Source organism: Denticeps clupeoides, chromosome 10, assembly GCF_900700375.1.
Source record: "Denticeps clupeoides chromosome 10, fDenClu1.1, whole genome shotgun sequence".
Lineage (NCBI taxonomy): Eukaryota > Metazoa > Chordata > Actinopteri > Clupeiformes > Denticipitidae > Denticeps > Denticeps clupeoides.
Window position 1 is genome coordinate 17930384 of NC_041716.1, and position 17217 is coordinate 17947600.

General features: G+C 41.5%; 1 protein-coding gene across 4 annotated transcripts; it reads left to right on the forward strand.

Annotated features, from left to right (window-relative positions):
* The first annotated feature begins 11451 nt into the window (after positions 1-11451).
* Positions 11452-17198, forward strand: LOC114798677 (uncharacterized). 4 transcript variants are annotated; one of them, XM_028994565.1, is made up of 6 exons: positions 11452-11507; positions 13083-13546; positions 14896-15042; positions 15462-15538; positions 15618-15884; positions 16481-17198. In XM_028994565.1, exons 2-6 carry the CDS (start codon positions 13093-13095, stop codon positions 16523-16525), a joined length of 990 nt encoding a protein of 329 aa, XP_028850398.1. In that variant the 5' UTR covers positions 11452-11507; positions 13083-13092; the 3' UTR covers positions 16526-17198. The 4 variants fall into 4 exon arrangements, with proteins under 4 accessions (XP_028850398.1, XP_028850395.1, XP_028850396.1 ...); XM_028994563.1 differs by lacking the exon at positions 16481-17198 and adding an exon at positions 11699-11777 and having other exon boundaries at positions 11457-11507; positions 15618-16033; XM_028994562.1 differs by lacking the exon at positions 16481-17198 and having other exon boundaries at positions 15618-16033.
* Positions 17199-17217: the final 19 nt, after the last annotated feature.

A 17217-nucleotide genomic window follows, 5' to 3' on the forward strand; every position in this document is an offset into this window, starting at 1 on the left:
TTATATAAGATGCCATCATTACTATCGGTAACCAGTCTCTGCTTTCGGTGTAATGTGAGTGGCATTCGTAGTGGAAGACCAAGATCTCCAAGTCTTCCGTCGACTCCTTAATCTGATTTTATGCATTTTGGGTGGGCTGGCACATGATCAGGAAAACCGGAGGTTGAGGCTTAACTGGGGCTTATCGAGACTGACAGATATCCATTTACATTTACATTTACAGCATTTATCAGACGCCCTTATCCAGAGTGACTTACAATCAGTAGTTACAGGGACCGTCTCCCTGGAGCAACTTAAGGTTAAGTGTCTTGCTCAGGGACACAATGGTAGTTAGCGGGATTCGAACCTGGGTCTTCTGGTTCACAGGCGAGTGTGCTACCCACTAGGCTACTACCACCTTATCCCACAATCACCGAAAAACTAAAATACCAACTGCAGTCAACAAAAATGTATGCTATGTCAACAATAATTCCATGGTCCACTTCTCTTCTGATACTGGGACAGCAGGGATGTGATTAGGAGCACAACCCTTGCATATGTCTAGAATGACTTTGTGTAATTACAACAAATCATATCCAAGATCATGATTTGTGAATTAGGGTGCAGAAACATGCCAGATCTGATGTGGCATGGTGGATCCTTATCCTTTATTTCAATTAATCTTGACCACAGGGAGACAATTTGTCATTAGGATTGCTAGGAGAGAGGACAAAAAAAAAACATTTGTTGTTGAGTGGCCTCATATGTTCTGCCACTTCATGTCATTCTAGTTCTGTGTAGCGATCTATGTCTGACAGAGGCACAAAACCATCACCCTTGGTGAGCAGTGGGCAGCCGTGACAGGAGCAGTGTGTGGGGACGGTGCTTTGCTCAGCTGCACGTCAGTGGTACCTTGGCGCTCGGCAACCTTCTGATTACAGGGCCGCTTCCTTAACTGCTAGGCTACCACTGCCTCATGGATCAACTTAAAACTATAGTATTTAGTAGGTGGTCAGGAAGGAAGGTTGGATGTGTTCGAGAGTCGTCCCTGATTTGGACTTTCCTGGTTGTGAGGTTTCAGTTGTGTGTGAGTGAACTTGTTAACAAAACTTCTGACATCCAGGGTTCTGAAGACACTGGGAGACAAGGGAGCAGGAAAGCCGTCCATCCTGATGTACCCCTGGAGAGAAGGCTTCTGAAATCCCATTTTCACCTCCCTGCTGGACATGTGGAGAGAAGTTCCCAGGTCCACGTCCCTGCTGGTCATGCAGGAACAAGGCTTCTGAGTTCTTGGGTCTGTCTGTCTCCTTGCATATGTATGTATGTATGTGTGTGTGTGTGTGTGTGTGTGTGTGTGTGTGTGTATATACACACACACAATTTATACATAGTTATTGCCAAATGTCTAACAAAGGAAAGAAAGAAAGAAAAAAATAACGTAAGGAAACATAGAAACAGGAAAAAAAAACAAAAGCATGGAAAACAATAACACATAATTCATATACTGCAAGACAACATCCATTGTCCTCAAGTTAACTCATGACCATAGTCCATCAAAGAGGACAGTCCAGGGCAAAGCCCCTACCATCAAAAGGACAAAGGTTCCAGGGACCCTCATGTGCCACACTGCTAATCCCGAAGGGCCCTTACGCACCCAGGCTCCAAGCCAGTCCCCACCATGCCAGCTGCGGGCCCCGGGGACAAGGGGGTATAAAATATCCCAATGTATTTGTACTTATTTATAATGCCTTGTTTCACTGATGAGCATGCCTTTCTTTCAAGACATTACTGAGGATGCAGTGTAGACATCGCTGGTGAGTGTGTGAGTGACGCTGTCAGTGTGTTACAGCCAAACTCATGTCTGCGGTGGCAACTGTCAATACACAAGCCATGTAAGACACTGCGTTGCATTTCCAGGCTTAGCGCTCTGTAACATGAGCCCACACCCACTGTTCACTGCTTGACTTACTCCTCTTACGTCCCCCCCCACACACACACTAATGTATGTAGTTTAAACTTTTAATAGTCCTGTGGGAAAGAGTAGTAAATTAAATATGGAGCCTGTAGTCTTTCAGGGGATGCTGATGGGACTTGTCCGGTTTTACTCTTTTAACAGCTGATCCCTACAGGATTTTAAAAATGGCAGGCATTCAAAACTTTCCAGACTTCCACGTCAGGAGGAGGCAGAACAAAACCTCTCAATGTGACCTGCAGGTTGGACATCCAACCCTGCCCATATCCACCCGCCCTACCAATCTAACCCTATCCCTAACCCTAAACCTGAACCTGAACGTAATCCTAAGTGCTTCATGAAGGACCAGCGTGACCGACAGGCAGGTGAGGTGAGGGTTGGACATCCAACTGAATCTTTCATTGGTGAAACATGCTTGAATCATGTATGGAGCTGTATTGCATCATGAGGTAATCCCTACCAACCCCCTACCTACCAGATGAATCCAAGCCAAATCCACATTCTGCCTCCCTCCCTTCCTTTCTCTGCCGAAGTGGGTGTCATTGCCCAGCGACTCCAGTCCTTTTGAGGATACCGGGCTGCTGAACATATTTCTCACAGAGAACTGTATGTCACAGACCCAGGCATTTAAATTAGTGCAGCAGAGAAAGATTGTGTTACATTGTGCATGGAGAAGAGGCGAATGAGAACTAATTACCCATCCATTATGTCATTGGTCCTGTTATCTTGTAGGTGAACGTTAATGATTATTCATAAACCAAGTTTAAAATGGGAAGTGAAGTGATTGTCACGGTGCACACAGTGAAATTTGTCCTCTGCATTTAACCCATCCACCAGAGTGAGCAGTGGGCAGCCATGACAGGCACCCGGGGAGCAGTGTGTGGGGACGATGCTTTGCTCAGTGGCACCTCGGCGGATCGGGATTCAAACTGGCAACCTTCTGATTAGGGGCTGCTTCCTTAACCGCTAGGCCACCACTGCCCCACACACTCGCTTAATAAATTAAAAATGGACACGTTGTTACATTGAAAAGATATTACCAAAGTATGGGCATAATAATTTATTGTCTTATTTATTGTCCCAGCCTCACTATAAAACAGCTACACGTCATTAATGCAGTAGTATGGGGGCTGAGACATGGCAGAAGCAGAACACACATTTTTTTTATTTAAGATAGATAGATGGTCTGTGTGTTGCTCAGGTTTAAACTGCTGTTAAATCCTACCTCAATAATGTACTGTCTTTATGTCATCTGAATATTGCGTACAGCATGTCGTCCTGCATTATTGATCAGGATCGATGTGAGAGTGATCAGTTCTCTTTGGCCTCACTCAGGTAGGCCTGCAGATGACAGAGGTAAAGCTTTGGCAGTACCCTGAATCTCAAAAAAGGAAGAAAAAGTTTCTCATCAAGGGCCAAATGGAAATTTCCAGCAAATGATGAATCGATCTCATGCATCTTTAAACACCCGACCAGAATCTCCCACAGCTCGTCAGCCAGCCACATACATGTGTTGAGATTCATCCATTCATTCATTGAAAAAGTGTAGTCAATGAAAAATCTTGGAGCGGATCATTCCAGAAGGTCACTACTGTAGTTCAAACACAGGTTAATCAGGCCTCATATGGCTTCAGCAGATTTCTCCCCAGCATCAGTCATGCACTCACCCCAATTCGTGTGTCAGGGTCATTTAGGATCAGAATTTTCCTTTAAGAAGGAAAAATCCTGACCTGTTGATAAATGGAGGATTAATGCTGCAACATGATCCAGGGATTATAAAAAAATGAGCCACGCAGCTACTGATACTGCATTTTCCCGCCAATACTTGAAAAGTGTAGCTCATGGGGAGCATTCGGCAATATCACGTATCACGTATTTACAAAAAAGATCAAGATAGGACCGCTGTTTGCAAGGCTTGATTATTTTGGGGGGATTTTAGTTTAGCTTGTACAGACCCTGTCTGGACTTTGTTCAGCCTCAGTCCCTCAGGATGCACTTCTCAGCAGGAAAATGGGTCATGCTCAAAATGCCTGTAATTCCTCTGCAGATATGCGGCCCACTGGACTTTTCTGGCTTTTTCATGTATCTGCAGGGATACTGTGAAGATACTGTTGTGCCTTCAATGTTCTGAAAGTGAAAGTGACATGATTGTCATTGTGAAACACTGCAGCACAGTGCACACAACGAAATGTGTCCTCTGTATTTAACCCATGAAAGGTGCCTGGGCAGGGCCAGTCCGTGGCAAAGGCAATATAGGCAAATGCTAAGGGCCGCATCCATCCTGGAGGCGGCAAAAATGGAAGAAGAAAAAAAAAGTGTTTCTTACTAGTTGGTATTAATTTCTCTTAATATGAAAAGAATAGGCCCATGTAAATTTACCTGCTTAGCAAAGCCTTTTAAGTAGTAGAGTAATAATAAGGATACGTAAATGACATATGAGGCCACTGCAGCACCCACCCCCATTCCCCCTCCACTACGGCAAGCCAACTGGGCCAGCAATCGGCAGGTTTACAACAGCATATAGAAAAAAACGACGTTCAATCCTCCACAATGCTGATTTTAAAACACCTCTTAGTGGTCTTTATGCCATCAAGTCTCACCCAGGATGACCTCTGGCTGCGATGACTACTCATCTCCACAATGAAACGGCATTCTGCCATGAACCCCTCCACCCTCCATATTCAAGTTTACCTGGATCTGCGCTCCGGGTTCTAGCATTAAGCTAGTGAAGAGAGACGTGATTTGCGCTCAACTGCTCTTTGTTGTTTTCTAGTTTTCTTGTTAGAGTTGGTGTAACTGGGCAGTTCCAGGTGGTGGGTAGGTGAGGAGTGTCCCCGTGTGTGAGAACCTTTCCTTTCCCGTCTCCAATCCCCTTGTCCCAAAGCTATTTCCTATATGTTTGTCCAGTTTGTACTCCCCTTTGTTCTGTGTCATGACAGTCATGTACACTCGGTGATTTGGCAGTTCTGAATTGTCTGTGGGTGTAAGTGAATGGTGTGTATGGGTGTGTGTGTGCACTGTGTACAATTTGATCACAGTGTATGACAGTCAATAATAATAATAACAATAATAAATAAAATTAATGTTAAGAGTTCAATTTCCTCCTTTGAAAACTAATTAAATATGCCAAAGCTACTGCCAGTCATAATAGTATTCGTTGTGAAATGTGTTCCTTTTGTTTATCCTTTACTCTAAAAGACTTAAATTGTTTTTATTTTATCATTATTTAATGTAAATGTTGTATTATAATGATAATAATGATTATAAAACACGTGCATGCTAGAAAAAAAAATGTCCATCCAGCATTGAATTTCACCACGTTTTTTCCGAAAGACCAGTTCCTGTTTCCTAATATAGTTTCAGGTTCACTGTGCCCTTTGGTATTTGGTTGAAAGGCATGCCCAGAAGTGGCACCAGAACCCCTGCAGCCTCCTGGCACAGACACCGACACCAGCGATTCTCATGCCTTATAGCGATAAGGAGAATGAAGAGGAATGGGAAAAAACTTCATACATCCATTAGATGCCAATCTTTCATTTACACTTAAGCACAAATGGGTGGCCTGGGAGTCACAAACATGCAATTTTTGCACTCTGCCAAATGACAAATACTCAAATGAGCCAAAAACATGACCCAAAACAGAATTTGGTTGCATGTAATGAGATTAATTCTTTTCATGAATTAGACTGCAGTTCCTTGGAAATCTTCACCGGTTGTGGACATTTTAAGCAATTGGTTCCTCCTCCTGTCTGTCTCAGACTGGGACACAAAGAAGAAGGAACAAAGACATTAAGCGATTTAAATCTGTGGCTGTTTTGTGTGGGGTTTTTTTTGTATTTCTGAAGGTCCCAAATTTTTTTTGTAGATTGTCCATTTTGATTACCTGTCTGTACGGTGAATTAATTGTATCTAGGGGGGTTAGTGAGGATATAATTTAAAGAAATAGAGGTTGTTACACATCATACATTGTACATTATGGTCCTCAAAAAGACTGTGTGTGTGTGTGTGTGTGTGTGTGTGTGTCTTGATCTGGGATGTGATTGAGCCACGTTAAGAGGTAGAGTATCGTTGTTGCAGCTCACCCTGACAATAGCGTAAAGGTCACCACCACTGGTGTGAGGTGATCTCAGTCTGCTGGCTATTCCTACCTTACTGACCCATTTGCACAGACAGGCTTACACACACACTTTACAATGCATTATCTCAACCAGATACAATCTGTCTGGGGAAGATTAGATTAGTATAGGGTAAACTGATGCTGCCAGCTGTCAGAATCTGAATTTTGGCCATTTTATTCGTAGGATGTTTCTGCTGAATCAGCGGAAATGAACAGATCAGTCATTTTGCAGTCCCACTTTCACATCACATATTTCCACGACCACAACATGTAGACTGAACTGTATGGACTGATCAACGCATAGAAATGTCACAACCAGTGTATATTTCCACCACATGGGCCAATACAATACAGACAATGCAGCCTCCGTGGCTGAGTATCCTCAACCCATAGTTAATTTATATTAGAAGTTGTTGTAATTATAAAGCTTGTTATCCTATGCATGGGCTAGATAAAAAAAAGTTAGATTTAACCTTAACCTACTTTTTAATAATTAAACCTCAGAGCTTAAGTTAAACTTGTCTGAATAATTCAGCAGGGAAGCCTAGATGTATAGCGTCTTGTTTAACCTAAACCTAAGACAGCAGCAAGTCTAATTTACTCTAGTTTCTTTTTTGAGGGTTACCTTTTTTCCACCTGGCTTGTTGGGTGTGTATTTAATACAATGAAAGTAAACTTGTATGTCTGGAGAGCACTATGCCTGATGCCATTTGAGCACTGTGCCATTTGAATGATGATGCTTCTTGCAAATTCTAGTGAACTGATTTCTATACTGCTGTAGCTGTAAGATGATTGTACAGACTAGAGAGCCAGAAAGGGTGCAGAGCCACCTGCATTCCCAGAGGAGAAGATCATTTTCTCCTCGTCTGACCCAGTTAACCTCACGTCTCCTTGAGTTAAAGTGGTCTGGATCAATGTCTGGGGGGTTGTGAAAGATCTGCAATCATAATCATTAATAAAATGAAATCACATATAATATTTCATTACATAATACAAAACTGAATTTTGCATAAATGCATGGCCTTAATTTGAAAATCTAGTGAAATTAAAATGTTATGTATTTTAAAGCAAATAAATTAAACTGTACTAATATAGACCAAAAAACAGTTCATTTCAAGCTGAGTAAAAAACTGACCACCAGATTTGTGTAGTCGTGACAGTAAGGGCCAATGAATTGAAAATTACAACTTTTACAACTTCAACTTTATTTATTCATCTAATGAGAACCTCCTTTTACTACAGATACTCAACACAAGGTATTTACACTGTCATCAGAGAGTGCATATACACTTTCTCTCCTTTGGCCTGTCATCAATTTGAAATTCAGTACATTGCGCTGCCCATGTACTTCACTACATTGCCCAAATCTGCCACCTTGTGGACAAACAGTTTGACAGACAGACAATGCGAGTGAGCGCACTTACCGGCACTGTATTAGGCACACCTAGCCAGAACCAGGATAGAACCAGGGTTGAAACTGTTTCATTGTGGCATATACTCAACCTCTTGAGAGGTTTTGATCCATCCTGACATGATAGCATCATTCGGTCATTGCAGATTTATCAGCTGCACATCCATTGTTTCACCACATCCCAAAAGTGATCGACTGGATTGAGTGACTGTGACTGTGGAGGCCATTGGAGTACATTCACCTCTGACCTCCGACATCAACAAGGCATTATTGTCCAAACAACTGTCACTCACTGAATATTTTTCATTTTGTACCAAGGGATTGTCATAATCATCCACACAGCACAGCACACGGTGACACAACGAAATGTGTCCTCTGCATTTAACTCTTCACCCTAACTGAGCATGAAAGGCGCCCGCCTGGTCACAGTCTTTGAAAAGGTACCTGATCACGGAGTCCTGGGTAATCTCAGCTGGAGTCAAAGGATCAGGATTACTCAGGACTCTATGACAAGCAGTTACGCAGCACCCATTCTCTGTATGTTGGTTTTTTTTTCTGGCCTTATGCCACACGCCTGCGATTTTATGTCCTTTCTCTTTTTGTGTTCTGTTTGGCCCTCGCGCCAGGTTTGAGTTTTATTTGTGTTTATAAGTGTTAACATTTCCAAGATGTTCTTCTCCTGTACTTCTTTCGTGACACAGGTTTTGAATATGATGCCACAAGCTTGGTACACCTATCCTTGGCAAGTTTCAACCATTCCTCTTCTCAGCAGCTCTCAAGCTTCATCAGGATGGATAGGAAGTGTCGGTGGTCTGGGCTCTGGCCGGGCCACTCAAGGACATTCACAGCGTTGAAAGAAGCTGAACCTGGATGACCTGGATGACCTTCACAGATATTTACTGAGATGTCATTCACAGAGAACATTTTCCAATGAGGCAAGTACTGTCTTTAGTTTTAATGAACCATGTAAAGGTGCTGATGTTTTCACTGAAATGGCTAATCGATGATTAGCTGCTCAGTCCTACCTCTAACACTGCATTTCTACTACTCCCTTAGCTTTAGATGTTTCTGGAACCAGTGTAGCTTCAGATAGCCCAGCTAGGTAAAAACAGCCAAGAAGAGAGCCAGCAAACTCTGCAAAAGAAACACCTTTTTGTTGAAGCTGTGAGGGGAGAAAGACCCCAACTGCTGAATTTATGTATATTAAACACAAATTAACATCATGTCATATAATAATTTAAACGAAATTTCTGCCAAACATAACCAGCACCAAACAGCTTAAAATTAAATGAATGTGTCTAACGAACACATTCAGGACCACTTGCTTAACATAAAGTACATTAAAGGTCCCCTGACATGATTTTTTTGCTTTTATATAGGTTTTATTGGTCCCCTACACCTACTTTGATCCAGTCCCACAATGAGATTTTCCCAGGACGCATAGTTTCAGTTTCTGTAGATTTAAATGGTGATAATAAATCACCAAGTAACTGCAATGCTTTGCACTTTCGGAAGCCCTGACAGTTGATGGAGATAATGTGGGAAAATCTCTGAGTGGATAAAGCATGAGAAACGGGATGTAACCTTTCCCCTTATGACAACAAATTCCAGATCCGACCGTCTCTGAAATAGTGATCGCATGTGGAGTTCTGAATCTTCAGAATCAGTACAGTAATAAGATTTGTTCAAAAGATTTGTTCACTTAATCACCTGATCATTTAGTGCTTATTGGGAGAAGCCTGCAACTCTGACTTCCTGAACCGAGTCTTGTGTGTTTTGTCTGTGTTCTTTTAACAAACCAAAAAAAATATGATGTATTAAGTGTCCTATGGTATGTTATTTAACTATGGAATCAGATTCGTGGCAAAATTTTGAAACACAATTTCAAACAAAATACGACGCTGTAAAATAACAACAACGACGAGACTGCCTACCTGGAGGAGGTTGGACATCTGGTGCAAGAGGAACAGTCTCTACCTGAACGTCAGCAAGACAAAGGAGTTAATACAAAGCAGGCTGTCCGAACTCTCAACGACAACAGTACATAGAACTCCAGCACTTTCACCTTCAATCACTCTGGACTCTTTGCACAAAATCACTTTGCATGAAATCTCTGCTCTTTTTACTCATTTTTTTATCTTATACATTGACTTTGCATCATTATACATCATTTGCACACCTTCACCCTACCTGTTACACACATTTTATGTTAAAGACGTAAAAGTGTAATATTTGATCTCGCTCTTATTTTTTCTGCTTGTGAGACTTTCAGTTATGCTGCTGGTTTTTACAGTTTCACTGCTGGCTTTTCAGTCGCTCCGGCCCATTTTACGTTTACACTGTCTGAGGATTCGTTTGGGTTTTTGGCACAATTCTCTCATGAGGACGGGGCTTTGCCTCATTGGCCGGTAAGTATTTGAGTGACATCTCTGTTTGCTGTGGCAATTTTGGTTTTCTCCGAGGTTCACTTGAACACAACACACCAAGACACGTCACCACACCTCACACCTCTTTTTGAACAAACGTTCGTAAACAACACAACACTACCCTGAATGGCAAAGCAGAATGACCAAAGCACTCTTTACACCTATCGCCATTTCTAGCCACTGCAGGACCATAGACAGGCTGGGGGAACTTGTATTAATTAATTCATATTAAATAATCTCACAAAGCGGCATTTTAATGATAGGGGACCTTTAAGAAGCAGAGTTCACACAGAATCTTATACTAATGTGGGTCCACTGCTCAGTTCAGTGAAGAATGCAGGAAACATGGAGATCTGCAGGACAGAGCTTCAGATCTGCAGAGCTTCAACATACAAGCACACAGTGAGACCAGATCACATTTCACCAGGACCCTCAGAGCAGCATTCAACATTGTTCTTCGTGACCCGTGTATCTCGCCACCTGGACATCAAGCACCAGCCATACTGTTGAGGCTGGTTTAGCTCAACAAATGAATCATCTAGTGCTTGTTTACTATGGGGCAATGGGGGAAGCCATCCTGATTCTGCGACTCACCACTAGAACATTCCCCCTAGATCGCCATTCCATTGGTTCCCAGACCTACTGAACCTTGTCGCCCTGTGACACTTTAGTGACAAGTTTTATCGTGGCCTTCCGCTCACAAGAAGTATCACCAGGGTGCCAAAAGGTCAACAAATGCCCTGAGGTGCCATGACGGGGACGTCTTGTGGGGGGCTGGGTGACAACTGTATTCCTGTTCCAGAAGTTCTGCTTGGACAAGGCAGAAAAATCAAAGAACAATCTGATTGGTCTGTGGCAAATTTTTTGGCAGATAAAAGGCAATTATAAATGGTTACTGGCTCTTCTATTCTTCCTCCATCTGGGGCTTCTCCCCCAGCTTCTGGGTCTTTGCTTTTCCAGATCCAGGATCCCTTTGGAAAGTGGTTCCCTGCTCTCTCTCTCTCTCTTTCCTTCTATCACTTTCTCTCATTTCATTTGTTTTCTGTGTCATTGGTACCATTTTACATACAATATTTCCATGTAACCGCAATAGTAATTTACCTGTGTTAATAGATTAGAAAATTTTAATTACTGAAACGTCTATTGTGCCATGCCACTGTATGTCCAGGTAACATCAGACGAGATCAAATACATTGTTAATAATTCCCATCCAACCTGATGGCCCAGGAGAAATACAGGGAGCGAAAGGCCCAGACAGCTGGAGGTGGGGGAAGATATAGGCGGGGGACCTTCACGCAAGACAAAAGCACAAAATGCCATGGACCTGGGATTTCACACTTCACACACGACACTGTATTTCAGTTGGTTCTTCAGACTGGTTTAGTTGAGAGGAAAATATTATTATAATTTAAATACTATTTTTTAAGTTGTTGGGTATTTTTCCCCACTTTGGCAGATTTGACTGGTTTACACTCTTTACCAGCTGGTGGCGGTAACTCGCCGTTTGATTGTGAGCGAACCTCCATAAAATACCACAGAAGAAGAAGAAGACGCTTCTGCTGCAGGTTTAAAATCCTCAGATGAGAATCGCCTATCATTAAGGTAAAGTAAAGTAAAGTAAAGTAAAGTAAAGTAAAGTAAGGTTCTTGGGAGAAGAAGAAGAAGAAGAATTACTTGAGTAATGACGTTTATCTCATATTTAGGAAGTGAAATGTTGGAAACTCCGCCGCTGCTGACTGTTTTATACAGTTCCCGTAAAATAAAGTGACCAACTTTTTTACTTTGAAGGGAAGCTGGACGTTTTCTCGCGGCGAGAAAGGGTCGCTGTAGATGATAAATATTCGATATCGGAGGCTGTATACGACGCTGTATGTATGTACGCTTTTATATTTTAATTTGCTTCATTTACATTTACAGCATTTGCCAAACACCCTTATTCAGAGACACTTTAATAAGTGTTTATACAACGTTTATATAACGTTTATATTATGTAGCCTTAATGCTGAACAAAGCAGCACAAAAGGACAGTAAAATATTGCACTTAAGTGCTGTCCTAATATCAGCAGTGGTGGAAATAGAATAGTCATATTTTTATAGTCATATCATCATGTTGCATTTGAATGAATAGTATTTTCAGGAACAGTATTTTCAGGAAAATCTCTTTTCATTGTGAACTAAATAATATTTTCTGATATTGATGACAGTTATGGGATTCTTATGGGTTGGACGATGCTTTAAATGCCATGTACTTCAAATGTGTCTGACATAGGGCTGCATGATTATGGCCAAAATGGTAATCAGGGTCGTTTTTATCAATATTGTAATCATGATTTAATCACTTATTTTAGGTAAAACACATTTTTATTACATTTTCTTTTTTAAACAAACAGTAAGTGAACAAGGCTTTTAGATTTGTGCGAATAAAAACCAGCCTATAAACATTTTCTGGCTTAAGAGATGACCAAAGGCAGGTCACTATGAAGTAATATATTTATTAAATGTATAATATGAAAGATGAACATCTAATTATCTGCTTATTTGGACAAAATTAGCTATAAACAGCACAGGTTCATACACAGAGTCATTTGGTATAAATTTGTCAAGAACTATAGACAATGACCTGACTATATACAATATATTCAGGTGTCAGAACAGAACCTGTCACTTTCCTATGAGGTGAATGGTGGGTAGACAGATTATCTGGTCTGTAACATCAATAAAGTTATTTGTTAACTCAAATCTTACTTATGAAATGTTATGCGTTGATACTTTGTTATTACAGACGTATGCAGCGCAACAGTCCGGCATTTTCACTTGTACCATCAGAGAAGCGTGATTGAATGAGCTTGGAATCCCAGTCCAAATAGGACTGCAGTATTGATGCATGCTGACAGGCTGCATGCGACATCTAGTGTGTGTGTGTGTGTGTGTGTGTGTGTGTGTGTGTGTGTGTATTTCTATTAGGGTTGGTTAATTTGAGTAATTGTGCAGCCCTAGTCTAAAACTAGCATTGACCTCTTCCACTGCTCCTTCCCTCTCAGTCCTTTGCCTTCTTTTTCAATGGAGGTTGAGTTACACTATAATTTAGTTAAGAAAATAGAAAACTGCAGAATTTAGCAGATTGCTGTTTTGTTAAAAAAAATTGATTAGAAATAGACTTTAAACTTTGTATTTCAGAGGACTCAGCATGGCAGAAGACAGCAAACCTCAGCTGCTGTTCCTGGGACAGAAGTCTACGGAGCGTCTGCTGGAGGTGTACGTGAAGCGGAGTCTGAGTCTGAACGACACGGCCGGCCGCAGACCACGCAGACGCAAACACAAATGGGTCATCCTACACGAAAATGGCACTCGCCTCCAAAAGGCCTCCAGTGACAGCTCAGCCTACCGCTTGGCTCGGGAAACAGAAAATCTGATCCTCCCGGTGAGAAGGAAGAAGCCTTCACTCCTGCTGAGGTTCTTTGGCCTTTTCTTCAAACGGAGAAATGAAGCACAGAGCCATACTGGTTCACACACGCCAGTCAACGGCAGTGCCAGAAACCAAACCGCCCTCAAAAAGCACTCTTTCCATAAATGCGACCTGGAGAAATCCAATTCTGTCAGGAGTACAGTCACTGTTGCTGATGTGGTGCGTGTGTCAGATGGTAAATGCTAGTTATTATCATGTCCCACTCAGTATTATCAGTATTAAGTTCAAACGATTCTTAAAAATCCCCTATTATGAAAATTTCACTTAGTGAGATTATTTAACATTAATACGAGTTCCCCTAATCTGTCTATGGTCCTGCAGTGGCTAGAAATGGCGATAGGTGTAAAGAGTGCTTTGGCCATTCTGCTTTGCTGTTCAGAGAGCAGCAGATCTGGAATTTGTCCCCTTATGATGTCATAAGGGGAAAGGTTACCTCTCATTTCTCATGCTTTTTGTGCCCAGAGAATTTCCTACCCCTCCCTATAACATTATCTCCACTGACCGTCATGGCTTGAAAACTCTGAAGAACCAGTGTTTTTTACTTTTTTTCTTGTGTGTTGAGGACATAATTTCCGCAAATGCCCACTTACTTCTGTAGGCCGCTCTTCTTCTTATTCCTGCCCCTCTACTCCTCATTGGCATTTAAAGCTACAGACACCAAAACATTGTGTGTCTGGCTAAACGTGGCTGTAGTTTTTTGTGAAAATTTTACATTCATTTAGCTGCTTATTTGGAAAAAATAACCATAGACAGGGCAGGTCCATAAACAGGCATTTTGTATAAATTTGTCAAGAACTAAAGACAATGAACTGCAATATATTCAGGTGTCAGAACAGAACCTGTGGTGAAAAGACAGATGCTCTGGTCTGTAACATGAATAACGTTATTTGCCGATACAAAAAATTTTGTTACATACAGGATGATAAAATAAAATCTTCCTTTTGAAATGTGATTCATTGACTGCATTGATTTTATTTTATCTTGACAAATTTATACAAAATGCCTGTTTATGGACCTGCCCTGTCTATGGTTATTTTTTCCAAATAAGCAGCTACATGAATGTAAATTTTTTAAATTAAATCTGAAAAAAATCTGCTGTGATGCAGAACTACAGCCACGTTTAGCCAGACACACAATGTTTTGGTGTCTGTAGCTTTAAATGCCAATGAGGAGTAGAGGGGTAGGAATAAGGAGAAGAGCGGCCTACAGAAGTAAGTGGGCATTTGCGGAAATGATGTTCACCCATTATAACAGACGTATGTGGTGCAAAAGTCCAAGATTGTCACAGAAGCGTGATTGAATGAGCTTGGAACCCTGTCCACATATGATGGTGGTATTGTCTTCTCTTAATTTAATTGCGGCAGCCAAAATCATGATCGTGATTAAAATTAGATACAGTTTAAAGGGACCAGTAAGACCCATATATAACAACAAAAAAGTCCATAATAGGGGACCTTTAAGAACAACTGCAAATTATTACAGATGACATTTTAAAATGCTAATTGTTGTATTGCTTGTCATTAGAACTTGTTGATGTGGAGCCGTCGAAGGACTACTATGAGAAAGTGTCAGAGGAGCTGGAACGCATAGTCAAGGAGAGGAAAGAAGGCCCGGTTGAAGTCAGGCGTCGCTCTGCTGCAGTAGCAGCAGGAGTCCAGGGACCTCCCACTGGTAAACCTGCGAGACATGACATCACATCCCATATCTAATCACTTTGATCAATCAGGATATAGGGTTTTATATATCAGGGTGTTATAAACATGTTATTAAACTCTATACTTTATGTTAAATGGCCTTGCGTTTCACCACCTGTCATTTTACTCGTAGAGATGAGTTGGTTTATGAAAATGAATCATGATATGACTCCTTGATAAGAATCATCATGAAAGCCATTTTCAGGTCATGCTGGCAGAATTCTGTCATTAAACTCTTCTTAAAGCCATGCAAACACTTTCAAAATAATAGCTGGTGTCTCTGGTGTTTTTTTAAAAGTGCTAGATAAAGTGCTTTTATTATGGCCTGTGTTCATTTGAAGTCCAAGCAGTGGAATGGTGCTTTAGTCATTGAAGTGATGTTTCCCTTTTTTACAGTAGCTTCAACCCCAAATGATGACATTGAGCGGATGATCAGTCTGCTAAAGAGCCATGGAGATAACATTAATATGAAGGTTTGTAGTGACAGATGTATCGGCCAGCAGCAATGCAGGAATTTTAACCACCATGTCGTGCCCTGTGTTGCATCTGCAGATTAAGAGGAACAGCAGCGTGAGTTCTTTTTTCCAGAAACTCACATACAGCACCTTCCAGCAGCTTGCCGACCGCTACGTGTCTGAGTTTCCCACGGTTCTGCCTGAGACTGCGCCCACGCCCCCCGAGCTGGTCAAACTCGCGTTCACTTTGGATTTTACCGCCAAAGTGGCTGGGCTGTCCAACCAGGCGGTCAGTCGGATAATGGGCTTTGGAAACCAGTACATCCAGGACCGATTCACCCAGATGACCAGCATCCACAAGCAGGTAAAGAAACCGGCCACCTGCGTGGGAGAAACTGTTGGCAGAAGACAGAGCATCGGGTGTAGGTAGCTGAATTCTGAGGGAACATCCAAGTCTCGGATAATGCCGAGACGTCCAGGGAGGAGTGGAGAGTGGTGAGGGCAGAGATGAAGACTGGCAGTTCCAGAGCCCTCCTACCACTCTTGTCTGAGAAGTAGATGGCAAAATGGGGTAGATGAGGCCTATAAGAGATAGTTACTGAGAGAGGTTTCAGGCACATGATGGCTGTTTGGTAAAGGTGAAACTGGAAGATTAAGAGAAACGTACAAGGTATTAGTTTTTGTTAAGTGAGCAAACTTGTATTCATATTTTATAATCAGTATGCCAGGGTTTTATGACCCTAGGAATATTATTCAGCTACGTGTCAACACGTATCCAGTAACTTGTTAAAGTATATATTGAGATATCCTCATTTCGACAGACATAATCTGTAGTTAGCATGATTCATGGTTTTGTTAAAATGACTTTTAAATACCGCATTGTGAAGTTATTATCTGGCTTATTTCCAATGGTTATAACCTTATTATTAATAAATATTTTTGTTTCATATATTTACGCAGGAGTCTCGTGAGTTGGAGGCCCAGAGTGTTGTTGACCCAGACTAACCAAAGTGAAATGCTGTTCCCGTGGACAATGTTGTGCAATATTAACCCCACCTGGGAGGTCTTACCTAATATTTAGGTGGACTTTTTAGTATTAAGGGTTTGTAAACCTACTGTGAGAGAATTCAACTTTTTAATAATTATTTTTCTAAGGAAGAAAAATGTTTTTCAACCTTGTGTGACATTCAGAGATTCAGCTTGACTTTTATTGAGATCATTGTGTTTACATATAAATATATTAAGGATGTTCATTATAAAATGGAGACAGAAGTACAGAAACACAGTAAACTGTTTTTATACATTTATTATGCATATCAATAATTATTGAGAAGGCAGCTAATAAAAGCAGTTCCACAGCCATGAAAACACCTCAAGTGCCATGACCATACAAAAAAAAAAACATCAAATGACCTGGACTGACCAGGTCCTTAAACACTGAGAGCGTGGTACTTGTAGATATAATACAGAGCACTGCGTGATCCCTGCATCACAAGACCGGTGACACAATTTCTGTGTAATATTGATTACCACGCCCAGGCTGATCTGACCCATGAACACTGCATCTTGGGGCAGTGGTGGCATAGCGGTTAAGGAAGCCGCCCCGTAATCAGAAAGTTGCCGCTTCGAATACCGGTACACGGTGCACACAGTGAAATGAGTCCTTTGCATTACCCCATCACCCTTAGTGAGCAGTG